General features: G+C 45.7%; 2 protein-coding genes across 5 annotated transcripts in view; one reads left to right on the top strand and one right to left on the bottom strand.

Moving 5' to 3' along the window:
• CYTH3 (cytohesin 3) overlaps positions 1-1,348 on the top strand; it is a 72,342-nt gene extending 70,994 nt beyond the window's left edge. Inside the window, exon 13 of the mRNA XM_035130955.3 lies at positions 23-1,348. Coding sequence (XP_034986846.2) covers positions 23-95 — 73 coding nt within the window. The 3' untranslated portion in view covers positions 96-1,348. The remainder of the gene's footprint in view (positions 1-22) is intronic.
• Positions 1,349-7,437: 6,089 nt separating this feature from the next.
• Positions 7,438-18,979, bottom strand: part of USP42 (ubiquitin specific peptidase 42) — a 37,860-nt gene continuing 26,318 nt past the window's right edge. Inside the window, exons 12-18 of one of the 4 annotated variants that reach the window (XR_015946787.1) lie at positions 18,385-18,535; positions 17,022-17,768; positions 16,117-16,208; positions 13,511-14,818; positions 10,263-10,582; positions 9,389-9,510; positions 7,438-8,923 (exon numbers count right to left, since the gene is read on the bottom strand). Coding sequence is in view for 3 of the 4 variants with exons in the window: in XM_060282817.2 (XP_060138800.1) it covers positions 9,436-9,510; positions 10,267-10,582; positions 13,511-14,818; positions 16,117-16,208; positions 17,022-17,768; positions 18,385-18,535 (2,689 nt within the window). In the remaining variant the exon portion in view is untranslated. The remainder of the gene's footprint in view (positions 8,924-9,388; positions 9,511-10,262; positions 10,583-13,510; positions 14,819-16,116; positions 16,209-17,021; positions 17,769-18,384; positions 18,536-18,979) is intronic. The other 3 variants (XM_060282817.2, XM_035132224.3, XM_035132225.3) reach the window with 3 other exon arrangements.

Here is an 18,979-nt window from a genome sequence, read left to right as displayed (position 1 = left end):
TTCACATCTCCTGTTCTCTTAGGGCAAGTATCAGCAAGGATCCCTTTTATGATATGCTGGCAACAAGAAAAAGAAGAATTGCTAATAAAAAATAGCACTAAGAGGGGACACTTGTGGATCTGCCTTAGCCAAATTGCTAGTACATTATAAAGCCAAGGTAAAGTTCCAAGAAAACAAGACTTGTATTGGAAATGTAGTCACTTTCCTGCAGCATCTACCTTCTCTTTGCCCATTTATAATATTCCAGGAGATGCTGGAAGACGTTTCAAGCACATGGATCTATGTGAACTGAAAATTTGGAAACCTTATGTGCCGTTTTGTGTGTGGCAATGTGTGTCATTGAACCAGGAGGTGATGGTATGTAATCCTGTCCCTCTCCTGTTTTGAGGAGCCTGTGTTCTGGATTGTGACCCGCTGCTGAATCTAGCATTCACAGCTAGCAGATTACTCTTGTTTCTGGGTATGCAGAAGTATTTCTCTCTCCCTTGTTCAAGCCTTCCCTTCCCTTCGCAATGCAGAGGAGTTTGAGCCGTGATTCAGCTCACATCCTGTCACTGGTGCTTTCATTTAGAATCCCCATCTTCCAGCTTATGGATAGATAGGAAGGTTACACTGAAAAAGAAAGAACTGCCACAAGCCTGGCAGCTGTATGATTAAGAGGCCTCCCTCTCATAAACAGATGGTCATGCACTGAAAACATGAAGTTCTCGAAGATGAAAAGGTTACAAACATGAGTTTTGGCAGTATCTGTGAAGCTTATCTTTGGTTTTTGGATGCTTTGGAGATGCGTGGCATTGCCTCTCCAAGTGTTAGCCTGAAAAGCCTTTCCCAGGTCTCAGTTCTGTCTGGTAACATTCAGCATCATCTTATATTTGTGTAAGGATGTACTAATAATGGTTTGCAGGGCTCCAAAGTTACTCAAAAATACCAGCTTTAATTGTTCTCTTTATTTATTGCCACACAGGAAAATCGAGCAAGATTTTTGTTTTGCTTTTTAAATGGGAGCAAGCCAAAAAAGAGAGCGTATATGTGTGTATGTGTAATATTAGTTATCCATTGTTAGTAGAGTGTGCAGAATTGCCTGAATCCTTGCTGGGCTTTGCATCTTTCTTAATGAAGATGTGTGCATATAGCTGGTTGGGATAGCCAACTGAGGATGATATAGTTTGGATGATCATTCAAGTTTTCATAAGCCATAGTTTATGAAGCTGGCTCCAAGCCCTCCCTACTTTCCACATTCTCCTGCTTCCCTACTTTCCACATTCTCCTGCTGTGTGCCAGCTTCTTGTGAAGATTCTGGTTTCTGTTAAACCAGAGTCCCCTGTTGCATCTGAATAGGCAAACTCTAGCTCAGGGGTCCCCAAACTACGGCCCCCGGGCCGGATGCGGCCCAATCGGCCTTCCAATCCGGCCCGCGACGACCCCCGCCGCCCGCTGCCGCCGCCCGCTCTCACGGCGCGCGGCGCAGCGACGATCTAAAAAACCGGCAAAAAATCGCCGAAAATCCTTTGTGCGCATGCGTATGGGCCTCTCCCGACCCGGAAGAGGTCATTTCTGGTGCACTTCCGGGTCGGGGGAGGCCCATACGCATGCGCACAAGCGATTTTCGGCGATTTTTTTCCCTGCGCGTGTGCGCATGCGCACGGGCGCACACTCCCCCGCCCTCCGGCCCGCTGCGCGCGCACTCCCCTGCCCTCCGGCCTACTGCGCGGTCGGCGCGGCGGGCACCGGCCCGCCGCGCGGTAAGTCTGGGGACCCCTGCTCTAGCTTAACATTGGTTAACAAACCAGGACAATAAGCCAGGATCAACTCCTCTGCTGGGTGTGCAGGAGATCAGGGGATGGTGGGTCCTGCTAGCCTGGGGCATGTTCAAGATTTGTGCTAAAATGCCAGAATGACCACTCTGTATGGTTTGAGGATAAGAAGACCCAGATTTGATTCCATTGTACTTCCAAGTACAACCAATAAATAACAGGAATAGGAAATTTGTCTGCAGTGATACTTTGGAGCTTTGTAATCACCTGTCAGTCAGGGATTGCATTTTTGTGTTTTAGTAAGCATAAAGCAAAAGCCTTAAGATACTGTTTGTATATTGTATGCTACTGTTGGTTTATTGTATGTATGTAATTAATACCTGCAATATTGATAGGAGGAAAGCATTGGCCTGTGCAAGCAGTCACTGCTGTCTTCTCAGGTGGCAGCATCTCTTATGGTTAGAGCTGTAGATATTATGGGAGGTGTAAAAACTTGATGGGGAAGGTGTTACAGGATCAGCACTGTAGCCTCATGAGAATCTGAATATAAATAGCACAGTGGCTCTAGAAGATAATGGAGGCAGCCTTGTAAAGGGCGAATTAAGACATTTTTATTTAGATTTTTCTGTTTGCTGAACTCTGAAATTAGATGTGGCTTTGCAGAATCATGACCAGTGGCCATGCTAGCTGGGACTAATGGGAGGTTGGAGTTCAACACCACCTGGAAGACTCATAGCTTTGCAGCATTTCACCCCAAGATTGTGGGCAATTGTTATTTTTAAAAATATTTTACAGAAATCTGATCCATAGTCTGGTCTGGCTTTACGCTTCCCTGGTTTCAGTTTGTCACATGTAATCCCTCAGTGAATGTGTTGAAATTACTGACATTTCTAACCCATCTAATTAGCAACCCTGTTTGCAAATACTGTGTAAATGGAGTAATTGCAGTGTTCCTTGAGCTTCTTCTCCAAGTGGAAAATAACACACTTCTTAAGGGTAGAGAATGTTTGCATGGCTGCAGATGTTCTCTTGTAACTGAATGATTAGGGATTGAAATTGGGCCAAACCTTTTTGCTTGTCCATGAGGCCAGTGAAAGAAATTACCTAATTTGCAGGTACAGCTTTCTATATAGGTGTAATTTTCCAGTATTTTTCAAATACTGTAATTACTTTCAAAATTAAAATTTATTTTTATCTATTAATTCCCTCAGATTTGTTAGTAGAATGCCTGGGGCAGGGGAAGTTATAAAAAATGTCTACTTTTAATATAGTTTTAGTTATTGGTCCCCTACCTTGCCAAAAATCATTTGCTGAATGGCGATTTAACCAACAATGGAGAAAATTTCTTTTCTGCCTGTACTTCGGATGGATTACTGGAAGGCTTTTGTATCTTTTGGAAATACTTCGAGGAGATTGCACAAATATTTTTTTATCCTTTACGAAAAGATTGTAACTACTAATTTTGTTCCAAATCTCCTTAGGCAGATTTATTCCAAAGACCTTTTCCCATTCCTGAACACATCTGAGTCTTTACTTCTGCTGTTATCCAGCATACTTTGGATAAGTCTTTTGAGTTCTTCCAAGGCTAATCTCTCAGATTGTGTAACTTGCCTCAATTCTGTTCCTCAAACTGCTTGAGTTTCTTTACCAGATATTTAAAGGATGCCTTGTTTCAGAGGTTTTCAACCTTTTTAGTCAACTGCTCCCTTGACCAACTACATTCTTTGTGTGACATCCCTGTGGGGCTCAGGAACCCAGTTATGTCACCCCTCACCTGCAGAGCTGGCAGCCTCTCACCCTTTTTTGAACACCCTCCCTTGTGGGGTGTTCCCTCAGCCTCCTCTCCTGTCTCCTTTACTTGGGAGTCCTCTGGGCAGCCGCTGCTACCACCGCTGGTCTCTGAGCTCCCCCAGCCCCGGCCCAAAGAGAGGTGCCTCTCAGAGGCACTGTTCACCTGGGGAGCTTATAGCCAGGGATGCTGCAACAAATAACTGTGCAAGCCTTTGGGAGGCAGAGATGTGAGAGGGCATCAGAGGATGGAGGGAAGGAAAGAAGGACAGGCCAGTGCTGCCCACGGCACCCTTGACCATCATTCAAGGTACCCCAGGATGCCCCGGCACACTGGTTGAAAACTACTGCCTTATTTGAAAGTATTCAAAGAGTGGGGTCTGCCACTTCCTCATCTTGCTTGTAGCTGCTCAGTTCATTTTTCTTTGTTCACCTCTATCATATCTTTAAGTTTATATACTCCATATATAGAGAGATATTTGAGTGTAAAGGTAAAGGCACCCCTGACCATTAGGTCCAGTCGTGACTGACTCTGGGGTTGTGGCGCTCATCTCGCATTATTGGCCGAGGGAGCCGGCGTATAGCTTCCAGGTCATGTGGCCAGCATGACAAAGCTGCTTCTGGCAACCAGAGCAGCACACGGAAACGCCGTTTACCTTCCCGCTGTAGCGGTACCTATTTATCTACTTGCATTTTGACGTGCTTTCAAACTGCTAGGTTGACAGGAGCAGGAACCGAACAACAGCTCACCCCGTCACGGGGATTCAAACCACCGACCTTCTGATCGGCAAGCCCTAGGCACTGTGGTTTAACCCACAGTGCCACCCGTGTCCATATTTGAGGGTGGAGATTTTTTATCCCAAGCATCCTGCTGTTTTTTTGCAGTACTGTAATGGTGCAGCTACTCCCATTATGTAATTCATTATCTAGAGTAGGGTTTAATGGCCTCCTAGCAAGTTTTGTTCTAGCAAACTAAGAGAATTTTGATTGCTCTTTACCAACTTTAACAAACAACCTAGTAATATTCACAAAGATCTGCTTGTGAAAATCCCTTTTCTTCTTCTTTTCGCTAAACCTAGGTGTAAGTTAATTCTAGGGTTTTCCCTTCCCAGATAATTAATATCTTTCAGTTGTTTGCCATCTCTTTATAATCCTGAAAAATATTTGTAGGAGGGCCAGCGTGATGTGCCATCCTATTGCTTGGGTGAACCTTCTTTTCCTTCTCTTTGTCTTTTCTCTATATCACCTCGAGGGAATTCTGTTCTCAGCAGACTGGACGTAGGGTTCCTCTGACCGGTCCTATCAGGTGCTCCTTCCTTTTTTGAGGAAATACTCTTGCCTCCAGAGCCTGGTTTATACTGGGCAGATCTAGTGCAGACTGATGCTAGAAGGGCCTGATCAATTTGCCCAGTATTTCATTTAGGTCAAATTTCACTAGATCACCCCAGAAGTTCTGCAGAAATCACTGTAAAATTTTTGACCTTTTAAAAAGCATGTGCTACGATCCCTGTTGGCTTTGCACAGCCCTGCTTTTTCTAACACGTGCATTTAGGGGATTGAATTTAAATGGGTTGGCAATGCCAGCGATTCTTCCCTAGTTTATTTTTGTCTGATTAAGAGTCCTCTGTCAGCAAAGAACATGTAAACCGAGTAACCATGATGCTCTATAAGCATCCTGCTAAAGCTATAGAATGGTTGCAGATGTGTGTACAGAACAGTATTAGTAGGGATTGAATTTGAGCCAAAACCTCCAGAGGCCAGTAAAGAAACTAGCTAATTTGCAGGAGTGGCTTGTGAAAGCTTTTGGCTGTGTTGAGGTACTACCTTTTTGAAAATACAAAATAAACCTCTTCTTCAACCTAGCTCTTGGTCTTAGGGAATTGTAGCTTTTGAAAGCAGTGAGAACCGCAGATGCTGAAAGCAGTGGAGGCAAGTGGCATTGGGTACTTCTGTGGGTGTTATTCAGGAAGTTGTCTCCACTTCCGTCCTATTCACATTCCCTGACCTTGTTCCATGAATAGGAAGATTTCCCCCACCATTCTCTTATTGTGTTATCTGAACTGGGACTCATGGTTATGCACTCTTCTCCTTAATCATGAGCTGTAGCATTTCTCTCCCCCCCCCCTCCCAACTTATTGTTTGTAGTTAAGGAGCTTAACCATGAGGCAGGTTCAGAAGACATGCTAAGCCACAGGGACCAGGGTGGCACAAAGTGAATGCAGGCTTCCTTTCCCTCAGGAGTCAGCATGTTTGCGTGGTCCCCCCCTAAGCCATAGTCATGCAAACCAGACCCACGAGAACAGAGAGTTAAGCTTAATGCCGTTCCCTTTTGCCCAGTGCTACTTTTCAAGCCTTGAGGACTCTGGTTTTTGAAGGGGTAAGTTTTAAAAAGCACTTTAAGTTCAGCTGGCCTAACAGGTGCTGAACCTAACCTGGGGGAGGCTGTCGGTGGATGGGTGGGGGGTGGAAGAGAGAATTTTGCTTTGCTCTTTCACTTAAGGTTTTGGATGTGTTGAAGTGTGCAGTACTTTATAAAGTGAGCAGCATTTACAGTGCTTCGTATTAAAAATGCCTATTTTTTTAAAAATGTAGTACATATCTTTCTAGATATGCTTGCTGGAAGAAAGGTCTCTTGGATCCCGTGCAGATGTAATACTCTCTACTGACTATTGCTTGCAAAGTCAAGATGCATCCTCAGAAGCAATAAGCACTCTTTCTCTCCTCTGCCCACAATTTCCTCTTCGAGAGTGGAAATGTTAGCATTCCATTAACACTGATGCTGCTCTGGTTGAGGGGGAGAAAGTGTGCTGGCTGTTGGCAAGCAAGGAACCAGTGTTACATCTGCACAGGCCATTATAGACCACATGCTGCAAACTGACCTGTAGCTCACCACCTTTCTTTCTATATTTTCTTGAAGAATGTTTCTTATTGACAGTTAAATGTATATACTGTACATCTGTGTATTATTGATTTTGAAGGTTTGTTACTCTCGTATGCCAATGAATTTGCATGGATTATTCTGTATCTATAAACTGTTATACAAATATCTATGGTAATCTTGTATGCCTGTTTTAAATCCACTGCAAGTATTTGGTTAACAAAATGCATTGCAGAGGGAACTTCATTCTCCAAAATAAAAGTTTGAGTTCCAAGTGTTTTCTATAATATACACACTCCAAGCGCCTGGACCCAGAGGCATTTTGTCGTCAAGTGTGTCCCTTGATAAATGCAGGTTGTCACTTGTGTACTGTTGGCAATCTTACATCTGAGCACGCAGACATAGGCATGGCACTGGTAATTGTACTTAAATCAGATGTACATCCTGTCAGACAATATACCCCAACCCTCTTTTTCAGCAGTGATGTCTCATCTGAGGGTTGAAACTCTTCAACAATCTTTTTTACTCCCAACTCCTTTGGCATATCTTGACGACATCCACATTTTCAGCTCTGCACTTGAAGGGTTATTTTAAAACGGGGGTGGGAAACCTGTAGTCCTCCAACAACTGGAAGGGCCATAACTTCCATTAGCCCCAGACAGCCAGCGGGCAAGGATGATGAAGTGGTAGTTCAAGAACACAAGCTTCAAAAACTTGATCCTGTAGCAGCCAAGATGCTAGCTCTCTGCGACTGCAGCAATGGCACATCAACCAGAGTGTAATTTCTTGAATAAAATATACAGCTGCTGTATCACTTAACCAAAGGACACACACACTATACAATAAGTGAGTAGTTATTACATTAAATGATTTACCCTTAGCTGGGGATATACAAATACCACCATGAGCAGGCAGCCTGAGTAGAGAGCATCAAGAATATAAACTTCGTTAAAAGTCATTGGTGTAGAACAAAATGAAAACAACGCTACACACTAGATGGAAACGTGTACATTGAGCAACATTGTTTTGACTTGTTGTATTTATATACTATATAAATTTTACATGCCATATATTTACAAGTGGGGCAAGTGCTTTATCTTTAAAAAAACAAAAGATCAAACTTTAGACATCTCTGAACAACACAGCTTGTATAAACCAGACAGATTATTCAGATGAACTGTATTTAATACAGTTTTCCCCACTCCGTCTCCTGATGCAGGACCAGTGAATTAAGTGTATCACAGTTTGATAGCAATTCATCATAAAAAATTAAATCACAGTATGAATGTGTCTGTAACTAGAAACTTTTGAAGGGACAAGGACCAGACAACTGAGACCCCGTCAAGACAAGCAACGCTATAGTAAAACACAAAAACATAGTGGATGTATGAGGATGGCTCCTGCTGGCTGTTGTTGGAACGATGCAGGGGGACCCGGTGCCGCCACTGCCATCATCTGTGGGCGCCTGAAAGAGCTGTGGAACAGATGCTGGGGCAGGCAGCTGCAAGAGCCAAAGGTGGAATGAAGGAGAGGCAAAGAGACAGGAGACAAGGGAAATAGAAGCTAAACATGGGGGGGGGGGAGAGGGAGAGTAGGGGAAGGAGAGTGAGAGAAAGTGCATAGAACAGGAAAGAGGAAGCCCCACAGAGTGAAAAAGAGCCAAAGGCAGAAGCCTTCAGTGGAGGAAAACTGAAACCAAGCAAGAGAGAGTGTAGTGGGAGGGACAGAAGGAGAGGGGGCAGACATCTGCCAGAGACATCCCTGCACCAGCCTTAAAAAGTTCATGGGGGAGACGACAAGCCTGCCCATTCAAACGCCCTGAAAATGGCCAGCTGGCAGGTGGTTGGCGACATTGCAGGGCCGAGAGACAGCCCTATCCATGGGAGTGGCCGCAGCAGGTGAGGGGTCTTCAAACGTGTTCTAAGATACATTCAAAAACTGGTAAAGAGTCCGAACGGCATGTTTCACATAGTCCAAGACTGGAATCCGACGGGGTGGGAGGGAATGGATCGAGTTTCTAGTAGCAGACATCACAGAAAAAACAGATGAAGCTCTTGCAAAAATTCTAGTTGTATGTGAAATTTTTAAATAAGTCTTTAAATTAAATAAGAGACTATCAGTTGCAGCTTGATAATTCTGTGGTTTCCTCGCCCCCTTTGCACCAGGTGTGTAGACTTGGAGCAACATCACATGAATAACACAATCAACCTGAGTCTGTAACTAAGCAGCATTTGAGATGTTCTATTCCAGGGTATATTTTATGATGTTCAGCAGTTGTAGAAAGTTTCCATCCGTTTTTTTTTTGTTTTTTTTTGTTTTTTTGGATTGCAGGTAATTTAAAAAAAAGTCTCAAGGTAAAAACTAAAAAAAAGGGTTTCTTTCAATGGTAAAATTCTGTACAGTATTTCTGAAGCACCAATTATGAATTAAAGAGTTAATCGCTTTTCGGTTTATAAATATACTGCGAGCTGTGGAGGGATGGTTTCCAGCAGACACTCTGGATCTGAAAGAAGAGACAAGAACCAGGTTATTCTTGGATGCCTAGATCCGAGATGAGCTCTTATCTAGTTCCTTATTGGCACAGCACAATTGTGGTGCTGTGTCACACAAGCAAGCTGTAACAACTGCATCACTGACAATTCCAGCACTGAATAACCCTCGAATTGTTTCCTGTTTTCCTTGAGCCATCAGCAGCAGAGAGTGAAATGGGACCACTCTCCATCAATCTGGCTAAGAGACCAGCTGCCATTTGGCTCCACCCCCTCCCTGAAATGTCTCCTTTCAAGCTTGTCATCATAATTATATTAGTACCAGAGTTTGCTGGTTTTCCCATTCCTTCCCTCTTTTTGTGACATATTCATTGGCCTGCAAGCTTGTGGACAGGGACTGTTTCATTTTTTAAACTCTTTGTACAGCACCTAGGAAACATTGCAGGTTTTATAAACGATCCCTAATAAACCATGCTCACCAGACTCAGTGGTTCAGCATCTGCTTTGGATGCAGAAGGTCCCAGGGTCAGTTCCTGGCTGGCAAAAGACTCCTGTCTGAAGCCAGGGACAGGCGCTGCCAGTCAGTGTGGACAATATTGAGCTAGATGGACCAAGAGTATGACTCAGTATAAAGCAACTTTCTATGTTCCTAGAAGCCACCTGAGGAAGTTCAGGATTACATCAGGTTATTAGCAGCATAATGAAACATGCATTGTTGATTCTCGGGTTAAATAGGACCTTGATGCAATCATTTGTCAGGAAGGCAGCCATTTTCTATTTGGATATAGAAGTTGGGGAGCTGGTGACATGTTGGGACAGACCTGTGGTTGGCCTGGGAGCTCTGAGGCAGCGCAGACAAAGCAGCCTTGGCATGATTCTGGGTTCCCAAACTGCTGTCATGAATTGTCTAGGTTTATGAAAGCGAAAGGGAGGACCACTAAGCCTTATGGGTGGGAATGCCTGCTAGAGGTTACCTCACAGACAGCGTGGTATAGTGGCTACAAGGCTGGACCAGGGAGGGCCATTTCCAAGTGGAAAGCTCTGCCTGACCTACCTTCACACAGATCCTTGTAAGGATAAAATGGAAGGGGAACAGTGCCATGCTATGTCTTGAACTCCTCTGAGAGGATATGAGATAGAAATGTAATAAAACAAAACAAGAGGATACCAGAGGTTACCAGGGAGTGGGAGGGACAGCTGCTTTACAGCAACTTCTGCCAGTGTGGGGATCCTTCAGGGATTTTGGGTGGCTACTGTCATCAGCTCCACCCCACTGGGGGTGCTTGTCCAAAACCATGGAAGCGAAGGCTGCTCTACAGACACCACATGGAAATCCCCCTCCAAGCGTCTTACCTACGTTATGATCTGTAGGTGGGCAGCAGCTCTCTCTGTTGCTACCTTCTAAGCTCTTGGTTTTCTGGCAAACAGTCTCTCCATCCTGGGGGCCCTTGCCCTGTTTCCTACATGCCTCCAAAGAAGACTCAGTCATTTCCCATGCTTTGAGATTCTTGGTTTCCAAGCCGGTCGGCTTGGGAAGACGAGAAGCTGACGTTTCGGCACGCTCTTCCGATTTCTTTGCGCGTTTCTTCTTCTTCTTCTTTTTCTTCTTATGTTTATGCTTGTGAGTCTCGGCCTCGGAGCTGGATACAGATGGGTCCGAATCCTGGTGGTACCTGAAGGAAGCAGAAGCAAGTTAACGGGAAAATCCACAATGCAGGCTCCTGGAAGGCAACAGATTCTTCAACCAAGAGGAAAGTGTCCTGAGTGGGTCACTCCTCCCACTTATCCTGGTGTGTGTGTGTGTGTGTGTGTGTGTGTGTGTGTGTGCGCACACACACACACACACACACGTAAATGAGCACAGACATCAATCCTACCCAGTTCATCATGACAGAGTGATTTCAGAGTTTCTGCTCTGACTGGTTTTTGAGCCTCCCTACAACCTAGCAGTTCGAAAGCATGTCAAAGTGCTAGTAGATAAATAGGTAAACAGTAGGTAAACAGTAAACGGCATTTGTGTGTGCTGCTCTGGTTCGCCAGAAGCGGCTTTGTCATGCTTGCCACATGACTCGGAAGCTGTACACTGGTTCCCTCGGCCAATAACGTGAGATGAGCGGCGCAACCCCAGAGTCGGTCACCACTGGACCTAATGGTCAGGGGTACCTTTACCTTTCACTAGGTAATGTGGAAAGGGAACCAACCTTAAGAATGCAAGATGACCAGTGATCCACCAAGTAGTCTAATCCTCCTTTAAAGACATCCAAGTTAGTGGATGGGCAAGGAAACTTAGGGAAGGGCCATGACTCAGTGGTAGGATACTGCTTTGAATACAGAAGGTCCCAGCATCCATCCCTGGCATCTCAAGGCTGGGCACAGAGAGATCCTTGTCTGAAACTCTGAGGAGCCATTGTCACTCAGTTGTGACGATACTGAGCTAGATGAACCAATGGTCTGACTCAGGATAAGGCAGCTTCCTTTGCTGCTGTTCACCTAGAGGAGGGCATTCCCTCCATGGAGAGGCTCATGGCAACCGCTCACACGCAGCTCAATCTGCTGTAACATGACCTGCTTGTTGTTTGCTGCCTTGGGATCAAAGACACACTATATGATCTTTATTGCTTTTGTTCTCCCACCCCGGGGAAGAAGAGTATGATTATTCCTATTTTCCAGTTGGGGGACCGGGGTTGAGAAATAACTGTATCCAAAGTTATTCCACTGGGGGTGGTTGTTGTTGTTGTTGTGCGCTTTGTGTTCTTATGTTGTAAACCGCCCTGTAATCTTCAGATGAAGAGTTGTTTATTAAGCAAATAAATAATGGCTTATGTGAAACTTCCAACTCGATCCTCAGTGTAATTTTCTAGCACCACAAAGTTCTAGTCACTTTCCTAGTAAAGGCACTAAATCAGGGTGGCCCAACTTTTCCTACCAAGTGGGTTGCAAGTACTTCAACATGGAACCCATGGGTCACACACTGCCTTCTCATGCGGGGCAGGGAATCTGAGGCCAAAATCTGAGGCCCACCAGCTTTCGCACTGCCTTCCCTAAGTCGGCTAAGTGAGGTGCGGGCTTTCGGAAAGAGGCGCGAGGCTCTGGCAGGGTTGTAGAGCCCTCACACCACCTTCCTGAAACTGGGAAAGCGCTAACTAGGCTTTAGGAAGGAGGCGGGAGGACTCTAGGACCCTGCCAGAGCCCTCATGCCTCCTTCCCAAAGCTTACCCACCTTTGGGAAGGCAGCACAAGGGCTGGGAGCACTGTCAAATGTTGCTGAGGGCTGCTTGTGGCCCTTGGGCTGCACGTTGGAGCATAGTGTACTAAATCAATCCTCTTCCCCCACCGCAATTTAAGCTCTGCTAAAGATCCAGTGGAGGATTCCATTTCAAGAAACAGGACCTTTCCTGCTGTGGCCCTAGAGCAGGCATCCCCAAACTTCGGCCCTCCAGATGTTTTGGACTACAATTCCCATCTTCCCCAACCACTGGTCCTGTTAGCTAAGGATAATGGGAGTTGTAGGCCAAAACATCTGGAGGGCCGCAGTTTGGGGGTGCCTGCCCTAGAGCTTAGTGTGCCCCCCCCACCCAAGAGGAAGCAGAAAAGGCCCCCTTTTTGCTTTCATGCCACAGCCAGCTTAAGCTTTTCCTCTTCAAGCCCGCCTTGGGCAGCTGATCTGTTAATACACTCTGGACCTGAGATTAGCTTCGTTTATTTTATTAGTGGATTTTAAAGTGTTTATGAATGAAACATAGGATGCTTCTGTACACCAACGAAATTGTACCGCTGGCTCCATCTAGCTCAGTATTGTATGCACTGGCCAGAATTGCTTCTTTGGGATTAGAGAGAGAGAGAGAGAGAGAGAGAGAGAGAGAGAGAGAGAGAGAGCGCTATTTCCCATAGCTAGCACTACTTGACCCATTTCAACTAGAGATCTTGGGGATTGAATCCGCAGCCCCTTCCATGTGCAAAGGAAGCTATGGCCCCTTCCAAGTGAAAAACAGTAGAATTAAAAATAATAATAATAAAATGCCGGGGCACCTCAGAAACCACCACATTACACAGGTACCAGCTAATTCAAGAAGTGGCAAATCAGTTCCCAACTATCCCATTCCAAGGTCATAAGCAATGGTGAGGGGAGGGGGAGACCATAAAGCTTTACTAGAGCTGGGTGTGTACCCAACGCTAGTCATACTCAAGCCTCCTCCCCGACAACAGCCATGGGGAAGCAGCCATTCCATTAGACTGCCTCTGTGGGAGAGAGAGGAAAGCTCAGCACCTCCTACCACTGGAATGTGCCAGCCGGTCATTGTAAGAACTGCCTTGAGAATTGGTTCCTGAGTTTGATTCCACCCCCTCTCTTGTGTGCTTTCCAGATTGCAAACCTGTGGGGAGGGACTGTCTTGCTAGGTAAGCCACACTAGGAGCCTTCTTGGCTGACGAGGACTACAAATGCTCTAAAATAAGTAAAGGAGTAGACCCGCTGAAATTAGTAGACATGGCTAATGGCGGGTCATTAATTTCAGCTGGTCAACTCTAAGTAGAACGTACTTGGGTATAGCCCTGGGCTCCTGCCATTGGCTTCCCCCCACCCCCACCAACTTTGCACTAACCTGGAATCTCTCTCTCTGTGTTTGCTTTTCAACTTCTTCTTCTTCTTTGACTTCTTGTGCTTCCGCCCTCTTTGTTCCTCGAGAGACTCACTCTGCGAGAGCTTCCAGTGCCTCTTTTCCGGGGGGGTCGCGCTCCCCTCGGGGCTCTGGCACCTCTTCTTCCTTTCCTGGTCGTGAGTCCACCTGCTTTTATGATGATCGTATTTATACGGGCTACTGTAAACATGACTTGATTTGCTATAGTCTCTCTCGCAGTGAGTGAATTTCCTATCCTGATTGTACCTGGGGCCGTGGGAAGAATAGTAGTAGCCGTAAGGCCTGCAGCTCTCCCATCTCCTTGGGCCATCTTGGTAATACCGCTCCTTGCTCCATGACTGCTCCCCTTTCCCGTAGCAATGCCTGCTCCGTTCAGGGTCCGTTTTGCCTCTGCTGCGAGACCCGTAAGAGGGATATTTCCCCATGCCCCTCTCAGGATCAGGGCTGCATGGGAATCTGTAAGAGTTTGCATTGTAGTATTCTCGCCGGTAGTGCTCCTGCTTGGCTCTCTCCCTGCTGTAGGAGCACCACTTCTTGGGGTGGTGCCCTTCCAGCTGGCCCCGGGGGGCCACTGCTGCCTCCTCCTCTTCCTCCTCCTCACTTTCAGAGCGCTTCCTTTTGGAACGGTAGTGCTCTTTGTCTATTTTTTTTGAGGTGCATATTTTTTCCTTAAGGGGCGAATGGGATTTCAATTCTTGCCTTTCTGTATTTCCTTTGAACTGTTTGCTGCTGCTGCTCTCTCCCAATCTGCCGTTGTCCCTCAGACACTGGCTTCCTCCAACGGGGTCCAGCCTTGTAACGGAAGGTTCATCAGGAGGCGGGACATCCTCGTAGCGTTCCACACTGTCTTGTGTTTCTTGGCATTTTTCTGCCACGTTTACAGTGGCAAGCTTTGGAGAATTACATTCACCGTCGGACCTTGTAAGGAGGGGGCTTTGCGCCCCTTTTTCTGCTGCTCCCCTGACAGGGTCAGGGCTCTTTTCCCAAGCTGCTTTCCCTTCTTTTGGTCCCCTCATCTTTTCAGGATGGTCCTCCACGTCACCTTCCCTAGGGAAGTCTTCTTCTGCTCCCAACAAACTGGATTTAAGGTCATGCTGCCCATCACTCTCAAGAGGCGTGCTCTCTGTTTCGGCAACAGTCCTTTCACAGGGGTCTTCTGTCGTAGAAGTGATCTCGGGGTCTGAAGGGGCCAAATGAATCTGGATGTTGTTGGGAAGAGTACTGGCTGCTCCCTCTTCAGAAGGGCCTTCTGTTTTTTCTGTTCCACTACCACTGCATATGAGAAAGAGAGAGATGCCACTGACCAGAAAAACAAATATATAGCAAACATTGCATATACCTTCACACTTTTTTCAACGTCTGGAAAACACTTCTCTCAAAGCAGAATAAGAGTCACAATATAAAGTACATGTACCAAGATGGTTTTAGGAACTCTTTTATTGCGTGGACACAGTAACTTCATTCACATGTACAGTAAACCACAGGTAATGTCTAACTGTGATCCCTACCTTAGTGTTATGTCTAAACCAGGGATCATGCTTTATTTTGCCTCAACAAACCACAACACGTAGCAAAGATTATTCCCCCCCCCGGCTTACTGATCATCGTTTATTGAGTGGAACAAACACAATCCCTGCTTTGGACATAATGTTAACCCAGAGGGTTGGGTTGTTTCCTTACAGAACAAATGGGAGCCTCAAAACAAACCAGAAAGGGGCAATCATGGTAAACTATTAACTATGGTTCAGGTCTAATTTTCTGATTATATTATGAACTTGCATGCTTTGCTTCTATGTTTTCATTTTCCTTTATTATTCATGTTTGCTCTACGTATTGTTACAATGCTGTTTTTGAAAAACCAATAAACACTGCATTTAACTCCCCCCCCCCCCGGTTCCCATTTATAAGTTTACTGTGATGTGCTAACTGGCTGGGCCAATCTTACACTGAATCAGAATTTTCAGAAATCTGCCTTGGAGCACGACTGTTGATAGAACATTAAATCCCACAAGGTATAATGCTCCAAAGACTTGTGTTCTTAAGGGAATGAAAGAAGATGGTAGCTTGCCACAATCAAGAAGGAATTTGTTCTACCATAGCTCATACAATTCTATTTAGTCACGGAATACAGTCTGTCTTTAAATGAAGTCTTTGGGTCACTAGTATACATCAGGAATGTGGCCTTCCAGATGTTGCTGGACTGCAATGCCCATTATCGGTTGCGCCTGATGAGAGTTGGAGTGCATCAACATCTGGAAAGACAAAGGTCCCCATCCCTGTTTTAAATGCTTGATGTTGCCCAAGCTTTAGAAATCTCAAGAGAGATCCTATTTAGACTGATTTCAGGACCATTATATAGATCCACTTTCTGGAGTATATTAGCATAAGGTGCACAACACCAGATGTTGCTGAAGAGAAGGCACAGCCCAAAGATTAAGCTCTGATTTCCACAAACCCTGCACTTATTTCCAAACGGCTGCAGATCCTACAGAACTAGGCATCGGCAATATACTGTGTGAAAACACACGTGTCTGAAAGAAAGTGTATTGGGAAAAGCACATGTGTTTTACCTTATTTCCCCAGATGAGGTTTTCAGTTGATTGTATCTGAAAGAGTCTAAGATCCTGTCTTCAGGGACTGGGGGCAAAGTTGTAGGCACACCCTATTATTGAAAACAAATAAGGTTAGCATGCAGTATCAACCAATAGGGCTAACAACTACTTTAAGTGCTTGTGAGAAACAAAGAGCCTTCCTTTCTCACACAGGTAAGAGGCGTACTAGCTAAGACTGGCTCCCACCAAGGAACCATGCTCAATAAACACCTACTAGAAAAAGCAAAAAGAGTTTAAGTAGCTGCCTTATACAGAGTGGGGTATCCCCACAGCCATGCTTATAAGCCACAAGTCTGATGCAGATGAAATGGTGGTTTGGAATCTGGGAAGCGGCCCCAGAAATGCTCATTCCCCAGCAAGCATGAATAACCTCTGTCTGTCCTAGATTAGCCTTGGTTGTCTGCACCAGTGCCAACCATGGTTAAGGTTACACCAGGACTCCCATCCCAGCTGGAATATGAAGTGGATTTACAAACCCCGGTTAAGAGGGAAACTGATTAGTGCTAGCCGCCACTGTTAGCATCATGGAATGCCGAAACACAGGTAATATCTACAAAAGGAGAGGGGAGAAAGAATTCATGCCACAGTGCAGAAGGAAAAGTGTATGGGTCTTGCTATCAACAGCTCCAAGTTTATTTGTATCCAGCCTTCCTTCCATAGAACACAAAGCTGTGTGCACAGGATTCCCAGGCAGTCTCGTCTCTCATCCAGGCCCCAACTACACTCAGACCCTCCTAGCTCCAACAACACTGTTGCATCATGGGACTTCAAGGTGACACCTTAGACTTTGCAAGCCATGGTTTCAAGGGAGCTGGTACCACACCTGCACTGAGCCACAGAAGCTGGAGTGGAAAAATACTCACTTTCCCAGGCAACCCATTTGCTTTGGAGAACGGGTTTTCGGCTGATTTAGCAGGCTTTGCTTGGCTAGTGGAATCGTTGCATATCTGTCCGTTTTGTTTAGGGGCATCGTTTATACTAATGGAAACAACAACAGTAATGTTTTTCGGCGCTTCGTGCTGCGGAGCCTCCTTCTCGGCGTTGTGACACGACAAACAAGTGCCCTCCAATGCGCTGGCTGCATTTTCAGCTAGAATGCCGTTGAGAGGTGCAGCGTGGCCGTTCTCTTTCACCAGTCCTTTGGACTCCTCGTCGGAGTCTTCAGAAGATTCTGCCCCGTAAGGGACCAACGTGCTCGGGTTAAGCTTGGACTTGCCATTCACTACCAACGTGGAGCAAGGTTCGCTTGGAGGCATTTGCTTGGGGACTTGGTTAGGAGCCGACACGGCAGGTGCGCTTGAGGTAGATTGCACAGCAGAAGGGCTGGAAATGGTCGAGGACGGGGCAGGCTTGCTGGGGTTGTCCAAGGTACAGCTGGCGTGAGAGACACTTTGGCGAGCGGACAGCTTGTTGTGAATACTGATGGTTATTTTTTGCTTCTTGGAAGGGTCGGGAGTGGCTGCGGTTGTAGGCCTGTTCATCGTCCAGTTTGGGATAGACATGGCCGGAGGAGCAGAGGATGGCCTGGTGAGGGTGACGTTATTAGCAATTGCCACAGAACTGCTGGGAGTTTCTTTCAGGGATGCCGTTCCATTCAAATGATTCGAATTCTACAATGATGAAAAAGAAATCCTCTGAGAAAGCGAAGCCTGTGTAGAAACTAGCTTACAGCAAAATTTACATTTGTTTCTCCGCCCACTTTCATATCTGGCTTCACCCCACTGGTAATGCGGCCCTTGGAAGGCTGCCCAGAAAGGAGTGCGGCCCTCAGACTGAAATAGATCCTCTATCCCTGCATTAGAGCAACAAACGTACATAATTTGTTGTATCAAAAACCCAGATTTCCACTACAGCTGTACCTCGGAAGTCGAACAGAATCCGTTCTGGAAGTTCGTTCGACTTCCAAAATATAGTATTCGACTTCTGAGTGTCTGCAGGAAGTTCGGCTTCCAAAAGAATGTTCAAAAACCGGAACACTCACTTCCAGTTTTTGATCATTCAAGAGCCGGAATGTTCGACTCCTAAGGAGTTTGGGAGCCGAGGTACAATTGTACTTGTTTGAGAGCAAACTTTCTGTAAATGTTGCAACGTTTCCCAGGTGTTTCACCTGGATTGCAAAAAGAGGCACAGAGCAGTTACAATAACTTTCAGAGCTACAAGATTTCAGTAAACCCTTGTTGCCTAACCTGCTACCTTTATGCTGTTGGCTTCAGAAGAGAGAAGTACCTTAATCATGTGAGGGGGTAGTTGTGGTCCAATAAACCCTGGCGCAGTCTGCTTATTGACCACCCGCTGATTGATAACAGGTCGAGGAGAAGACTGCCCAGGAGTGTGAACGGAATGAATGTGTTCGCCGCCATTTTTCATGTCATGGGACCTAACAAATAAAAGACATATTGATCCACATTTGTTGTCTAAATTTCTTTTCTTTTCTTTTCTTTCTTTCACAAACCTATTTCTACTATGAAATGCTCCCTAGGGCTCCTATGACTTATTTGTCTTTCATGCTTTCAGTCCTAGTCAAACGTTCTAACCACTGCACCACACTGCTATGGCTAGCAGCAGCTGCCAAAACACCATAGCAGACTTGCTACAGAAGTTGCCCAAAGAATAGAAAAGGGAAGACAGATAACATGCTTTTGACTTATTTGCAGGATTGCTTTCACTCCTTGCAAGGCAACACCCCATAATGACTGAGGAGGGATGTCAACCAATTTAGGTTACCCAACTGGCTAAACAGCAAATGCTGGTCGGTTTGTGTCTCTGCCTGAACCAGCTCCCCCCAAATCCGTGTGCCAGATGCAGAAGGGTATTTGTATCC

Source organism: Zootoca vivipara, chromosome 13 (assembly GCF_965207765.1).
Source record: "Zootoca vivipara chromosome 13, rZooViv2.hap1.1, whole genome shotgun sequence".
NCBI lineage: Eukaryota > Metazoa > Chordata > Lepidosauria > Squamata > Lacertidae > Zootoca > Zootoca vivipara.
Note: the sequence above shows the minus strand (reverse complement) of the source record. Positions and strands in the feature narration are given on the sequence as shown.